Genomic DNA, 7,972 nt, shown 5'->3' on the forward strand with positions numbered 1-7,972 from the left:
GTCGATGGTGCGCTGCAGGGCAGACACCGCATCATGTGGGAACAGAGCTCACGTGGGTGACGTGACATTCAGATCGCCCACTGCGTGTTATGATCTGACCGTCCATGTCACCTGGGGTAGCCTGTCAATGTGCACGGTGTGCGCTTGCTCACTGCAGCCCATCACAACAGCAATATATGTTTTTATGTATGTCCATGTGAGGACAGCAAGCGACACATGCGTGTCACAGTGGACAGTTGTTAGTCCATGTCCATCCAAACATGCTACGCGTTTCCCAGCTGTGACATCCAGAACCAGAGATCTCCACAGCAGCTTCTGTCGGCGGACACAGGCCCTGTCCATCCAGCACACACACCAACGTGTCACTGTGTCTGTGTTATGCTATGATTTTACATGTATTGCATACGATTCCCACTTCATGCGCAATTCAACCACATTCGTACTATGTGTGAAGGGGCCCTTAATTGGGGTGTATGTATGTACTTGAGCCTGTATGTAAAACTGTGGCCCTGTGTAGATGATGTAGATGATCCAAAATAAATTCAAACTTGTGCACCCAGTTCTTGTTTTCAAGGTCATTAATGATGTTTGCTGACTACACAAAACATGAAATATCTTGGATTCATGTTGTCTGCAATGAAATAGATGTCAAGGTAAATGTAAAAATCACTGGTTTTATGTATTTATTTGTATTTTCCAGGTGTGTGGTGACAGTCCTGGAAGCAGAAACATCGTCTTCACACTTGATGATGTTGCTCCTGACAGATGACATATGCTCCTCCAAATCCACATCACTCGTGATTGTTGCCTTGAACATATCCCAGTAGTTCTCTTAGATCTGGAGCAGAGGGGCCAGATAGTTAATGTTTCTGTGATCATCTTTCTCCGTTCATCAGGGATCATCATACGGGTGATGTGGTCTGATAGTCCGAGGTGGTGGTGGGGAGCAGCTTTATAAGTTGCCTGTTCTTTTTATTTGTACGTGTTCAAATGTATTTGAACCACAAGTTACTATGGTAACATGCTGGCAAAATTGAGAAAAAGATATCCAATAAGTTGACCTGAGTAATTACACAAAAGTCATCTGGATGTTTGTTTTTCAGAGGAATGATGATGTTTGTAGGAGAGCGTCCATAATGTTAGCTCTGAGAGGAAAGACAGTGGCTGATGAGCGCCGCTGCAAACTCTCCGAGCAGGATTTCAATATGAAAGTTCCTGCTGATCATAATACAGTTTTTCTACCAGTCTGTTTATGGACAAACCGGTTCCCATCCTTAATTCTTCTTATTGGAAAAGTTTGTATTCCATGGAAGTAAAAGTCCAAAACACTGTTGTTTAGCCACAATCCATGAAGCTCCTTGATCGGATGTTTGTTATTTCCACATCTCTGTCCTCACTGGTTACAGCCTGCAGGCCTTGTGACAAGCACAGTCAACTCAGTGAAGCTCTCAGTTCCACCGGCAGTAAGTCTGTTGAACTTTGGACTTCACCTTCTGCATCTGCTCCAGTTTTCCTTCAGACCGTGGGACAGCTGGTAGGCAGGTTGTGGCATGATAGTGTGGTGGCACAATTATCATCTTCAGAACAACAGATTTAGAGTTTGAATCCCTGTCGGGACATACATCCAAATAAAGGTCACCAGGTTAGGCCCCAATGCTTTGAATCAAGGATCCTCTGGTCACAACTTGACCATCACCTCGACCCCACCTCTACCACTATCTTTTGAAAAGGATAACATGAGTTTGAAGGGTTTATTTTTTTCCTAAGATAAAATGTTAGCATCATCCCAACTCGTGAAGGAGCAAGTCGGTCTGATTATTCTTTGTGACCTTTGAAATAGCAGACAGAAGACCAAAAGGAGCAGCGTGACCTTGAATTTGAACTGCATCTTGATGGACCACCCAACAAAAAGCATAAATATGACTGTTTTGAAAATCATAGTTTTGGTGAGGGGGGTTCAAGGGATGCTGAGACAATGTCATTGAATGAACAGATAAACGGACATGTCACGATTTGACAGTACCCCTTACCCAAACTGGACTGAGGCACAAAATCTAAATTCTTCTTTTTACTTTTGAACTTTAATCTTTGCTCCAATAAACATGTCAAGAAACTGTAGCTGTTAATACAAAACAACCTGGGAAGGTTTAGTTGGACTCCTGTGGATATTTCTGTGTTAAACGCGGACAAAAACTCACGGCAGAAAGGTTTGGGAAGCACTGAACTGGACTTTGGTTTTTGTTCTTCAGACGGCGTCGGCCTGTGAAACTCACCGGTCCGTTGGGCAAATCACAGCAGGTTTCCAGCTCAGCATGCTTGGAATCACAGTAAATCATCATCCTCTGGAGGTCAAACTGTTGAACACAGTCGAACAGACGGTTAACCGCTGAACATGTCAATCTGAAGAAAATGACCTTCATCGATGACAGAAAATTAAAAATCTGTTGCTACATCTAAGAATACTTGAGGGCCCTCCATAGATGTTAAGTCTATAACACGTAGGGGTGAAGACTCACATCAATTGGAACACTGTCGTATAGCCTCTTGCCAATGACGGTTTTGCCTTGGATGTCGATGTCCTCTCTGTCGTCAATGGGCAGAGTCTGGATGTGTTTGCAGTCCAGGTACAAAGAGACGGCTTTGGTCTCTACACTTAGACCAATTTTGTGCCAGTTACGGTCAAAGAGATTTTCAACTTCAGTGCTCCTGAACACAGCCCTAACAGCATCTTTTGTCAGGCCAACAGCATTGTACTCCACCACCTTGTTCTCACCGTCCAGGCGGATGGAAACCTAACAGAGATTAATAATAATGTGCTGAAAAATAGTGTATATATTTTAAGTATAACTGCTAAATCTGGACTCTAAGGTCCACTTACTATTTATATTTAACTGACCTACCTGTGGGATTCCGTATTTATCAAAAATCTGCCAGAGGTACCAATCTTCTCGCCTTGAGGTTTTCCTGAATTTGAATGTCGTCACAAAGGCGTATTCATCTGGCAAACCTTGATTAAACACATCTCTGTGGGATAAAAGCACACTGTCGTTGCTCACATGAACCTATTTGACTTATTTTTTCAAGTATCTCTGAAGCAGCACAATGTTATACTACTACCCCAGACAGGAGATCCTCTTAATTAACAAGGTAGAAACAAGAAGAATGGACATCAAATGGAAAAGAGAGGTGAAAACAGTTAGAGGATGCCAGGTTGTAATACCTACTGCTACAGCGAAGAACACTTACTGTCAAATTCATCAGATTTTTTGGATCTGAATTGTAGAAAAAACTGTCTATGAAATGCAACGTTAAAACCTTCATATAAATATATAACATAAATAGATTCCACTATTTAAAAGTAAGATTGGTGCTAGGGTTGGGTAATGAGAACCGGTTCTTTTTGAGAATCATTAAGCAAAAAGCCTGTTGATGTTGGTGGATCGAATCATTTCTTAACGATTCCCTTATCGGTCCTTCAGAGCAGCCGTTGTTTTTGAGGGTATTTATCGATAAAAGTATCATTTCACATTGATTGCAGACCTTGCAGCGGGTCTGTAATCAACCACTTCTGCAGCAGTTGTGCTTGAAGCAATGAAGAAGTGCTCCGGCCCACTGCTTCTTGGTTCTCTGCTTCACTGCTTTTCAGAAGCAGCAAGTCCGCTTCTTAACCCCTCTCAAAGCCATTTAAATATGTCAATCGTGAGACACTTTTGTGCGGATTAAAATCACTAACAGGGACTCTTGTCTTGTTGCAGGCATGAAACGAGAATCATCTTCTGTTCCATTTGTACTGCTCCAAACCGGACCAGGCGCCACGAGGGGGCGTTTGGGGGCGACGCCCCCTCACGTCATCAACCTCGCCCCCTCGGATGTGAGAGTTATCAAAAATAAAAATAAAAAAGAAAGAAAAAGAAATACTGGAAAATATAGCGCCTCGCAGTTTCACGGATTTTTTAGTCCAATTTTGCATGCTTTTTTTTTGGGGTTTTTTTGTACAGCGCATTGTGCTCTGCGTCCTCATCAAGCAGGCCGGTGTTCTGTCTAGATGACGGGACACCTGTTGCGGCACCGCGAAGGGAGAGCACGCGCATTGTGTTCTGTGTGTCTGTTTATAAGAATCTTCTCGCCCAGAAGAAAAAAGAGCGCCAACAACTACCCATAACTGTGTTCTTCACTCGGAAAAAGACACCTGCAGCGAGGTGTGAGTGGAAAAAGGCGCGACAGTGGCGCGGCGCCAGGACAAAGAGGCGCGATCAGAGGAACTGTGAAATACTGGTCAGTCACTATTAATAATTTCTTATGTGTCCAACCTTGTAGGTTGATCATTAAAATTAAATTCGTTAGTTCTAAAAGCCATCATAATAATTTATAGGAAAACGTTCTATTTTATTTCTCAAACAAATGTTTGGGCCTGAAAACAGGTTGGTCTTATTTTTCTACTAAGGTTTGAACTTTGAGAGTGTTTACACACAAGAGAAAAGTGAGAAAATGTTAATGCCTGTTTGAGAAAAGTGTATAAAGTGTGTAGTGAGGGGTTTTACAGCCTTAAAACGTCTATAATAATTGTAAAAAATAACGCTGTCTACTTCGCGGATTTCACCTATTGCGGGCTATTTTTAGAATGTAACTCCCGCAATAAATGAGGGACCACTGTATATCTACATGAAAGGTTTATCTTTGACCCGTTGTGTGACTGTCATGCCCAATTGCGCTGTGTTTGCGCTTGTGATGGAGGGCTGTATGTGAGGTTAATCTACTGTCTCGTGTCGTTTCTCAGATCAGTTGTTGGTTTGGTTTTGTGGTATGCAGGAGATCATTTGACTGAGGGTCTATATGTTCAAATAATAATTAAAAAATACTGTCATCACTCTTTACTCTTACTCAGTCAGTCTCTTACAACTGTGTAGCCTAAATACATGAGCTTTCTAGGAGCGCACCCAATTTATTACGCACGCTCAGAGGCACGTACCCTCCGGTGCGCACTTTTTTTGGGGGGGGGGAGGGCGACCCCGTCCCCTGTGATAAACTCATCGCCCCCTTAATATTTTTTTCTGGCACTGGGCCTGCTCCAAACGCTGCGCCTCTCTCTGCCAAGTCAAGTTAGAAAGACAGAGTCCGGTCAGAATTAATAACATCAAAGCAAATCGCCATTTATATCAAATGACACCTCTTTCCAAATGTTGTAATACAGACATCAAACCAAAACATTTTTTTCTCCCAAAACGAGACGTCGTCTGTGTTTGATGAATTACATCCTGAGATACAGCACAGCCGGCTGAGCTCAGCTCAGACGTATGGAGTTAAATTTATGCTATTAATGTCTAAAAGGAAATGCTTTTCAGGGGAGGGGATGGTCTAGTGGTTAAGCGTTGGGCTTGAGACCAGAAGATCCTCGGTTCAAATCCTAGCCTGACTGGAAAATCACTAAGGGCCCTTGGGCAAGGTCCTTAATCCCCTAGTTGCTCCCGGTGTGTAGTGGGTGCCTTGCATGGCAGCACACTGACATCGGGGTGAATGTGAGGCATTGATGTGTAAAACACTTTGAGCGTGTGATGCAAAAAGCGCTATATAAATGCAAATGTAAATTAACAGCATTTATTACTGACGGCAATATCGATCAACATTTAATTGTTAATATCCATCATTCATTAAAGTTACTCTGAAACACGATCACACGTGTGTGTGAACAGTTTTGAAGTGAGGTAGATGTCATGGGATGGCAACACTAAAGCGGGTATCAAAGCCACATCAGGGATGAAAGGTGGCTGATTTGGCTTCATGCTCACTAAAACCTAGATGTGGACAAAATGTGTTGTGGGTATGAAGAGATAGTGGAAGACATGGAGAAGAAAGGGGAGCGAACATCTACGGAACAGACCAGCTGACATGCTGGGGCTGTTTCTGATGTTAGCATTAGCGTGAGCAATGCTAGGCCTTGCTGTTAGCAAATGTACACAGTTCAAAGAAGCAATTCACTTTCAAGAGCCCCCTTTAGTACCCAAAAAGCAGCTGTTACCACTGGGACCACTTTGGACTTCATCTTGCAATTGAGTTACAGTTCTTCCTTTAGGCATTGGTACTTTTCAGTGTTCTCATGCTGCTTCTTCTTGATGATGATGATGATGCCACTTTGTATTTCCACAAAGACCAAAGTCACACTCTTCTGTTCTTTATAGCCGACAGTAATGTGTTGAAAGATGGCCAACATATTGTATGTCAGTGTGGAACCTTCACGCCGCACAGGATCTTAGCTCTCCCAATCTCATCTACCTTGCTGTAGAGACTCCCAGCCTGTATTTGGAACAAATATTCCTGTAGACCATTCCACTCACTTGGTTATACCTCTGTTACTAGCCTAGACCTACTGAGCTAACATCAGTAATGTGCCACCCATTGCAACAAGGCAACGGCCATCTTGCTATACACTCCATCTTGAATACACCCTAAATCTGACAATAGCCATACAGAAACCATATTTTTCTTTTCTGTGATTAATATCTTAGCACAGAAATATCTCAGCTGATTGCAAAGAAGGAACCATTTTACTTAAATGTCAGGAAAGCCTTGCTGCCTTGTTCCAGCTATGCAAATTGGCCGTTGGTACAAGTGCTTATCACAGAATACCATAACATGAAGTGGATGTGAACCTACAACTGCTTGTGGATGGGACGTCAGTCCAATACAGGCAACTTTGACCAACATCCCTAGCCAAGGCTGTTACTGCTGGGTGGACTGTGACATTACTATGAAGGATGCAGCCTGATAGTGTGACCAGGACACAGGTCAACATATTTTCAAAAAGTCAGCGGTTACTGTGGTGTGTCCATACACGCACAATGAGTTTCACTTGAAAGATGCCAACAGTAATGCTGTCCCAACTTGCATCTTACAAACTGCTATGATGTCAGTAGTGTTGCACAGCCTGCACCTTGGACCCGTTTGGTGAGGTCAAGCCCTGATTCTATTGATCTTCCTCAGAGTGCCTGCTTTTATGCTGTCATGAGCGCAGCCTCTGTGATACATGTGATAACAGGTTTTTCTAGCCACTGGTAGGATTTCTTGAACACTTCTGTCGGAGGGACTCAGATGGCATTAATCCTCCGTGATGCCCCGTCTATTTCCTCATCCTCATTACTATCTGGCTTCTGTTGGATTAAGTAGTCACTTTGTGCCTTGGGGCCATCTTTCTGAAGTACTAATTTTCGAACACATTTTTTCCCAAACGTGAACTTACTCTGTCTGCTGTACGATAGGCATGGTACCAAGGCGAACATAGGAGCTTTGGCCTTCATCAAGTCTTGTTCCCAGAATATCCCTCACACTGAAGTACTCCATCAGGTCAAACCCTGCAGTAAAAGAGAAAAGTAGCCCAAATTGGACACAAACCACTCAAAAATTAGCATAAAAATAATGCATGAATTGTGACACTCAGGTCCATAAATACTATACAGTAACACAGTGTTTGTGTTTTACAGAGACACATTCAACTTCCAAGATTATTGAAGGCCTGAAACTTGGGGGCATTTGCCGCCGGAGGTATATTTGAATTGCCATTACAGGAAACTCCCTTGTTTGAGTCTGACCCTGTGTGCTCATCTGTGTACGTTGCCCTGAAGTGCCACTCTTGAAGTGGTAGCCCATATTTAGATGGGTGAGAGAGGACACACCCTTTTGGAACAAACAAGTGCTGTCACTATGGCGATGCTAAGATCACAGAACGTACACGATCAATCAATCAATCAATCAACTTTTTTCTTGTATAGCGCCAAATCACAACAAACAGTTGCCCCAAGGCGCTCCACATTGCAAGGCAAGGCCATACAATAATTATGAAACACAGTCTACGTCTAAAGCAACATAACCAAGGGATGGTCCAGGGTCACCCGATCCAGCCCTAACTATAAGCCTTAGCGAAAAGGAAAGTTTTAAGCCTAATCTTAAAAGTAGAGAGGGTATCTGTCTCCCTGATCTG

General features: G+C 43.0%; 1 protein-coding gene across 1 annotated transcript; it reads right to left on the bottom strand.

Moving 5' to 3' along the window:
- Positions 1-2,273: 2,273 nt before the first annotated feature.
- Positions 2,274-7,641, bottom strand: LOC117506332 (collagen alpha-1(XXII) chain-like; the record flags this gene model as incomplete). The annotated part of the gene is made up of 5 exons (XM_034165820.1): positions 7,584-7,641; positions 7,235-7,346; positions 2,901-3,024; positions 2,517-2,792; positions 2,274-2,354 (listed from the first exon to the last, which is right to left on the bottom strand). Coding segments are annotated over exons 1-5 (651 nt in total), but the record flags the coding sequence as incomplete, so codon positions are not given.
- Positions 7,642-7,972: the final 331 nt, after the last annotated feature.

Source organism: Thalassophryne amazonica, unplaced genomic scaffold, assembly GCF_902500255.1.
Source record: "Thalassophryne amazonica unplaced genomic scaffold, fThaAma1.1, whole genome shotgun sequence".
Lineage (NCBI taxonomy): Eukaryota > Metazoa > Chordata > Actinopteri > Batrachoidiformes > Batrachoididae > Thalassophryne > Thalassophryne amazonica.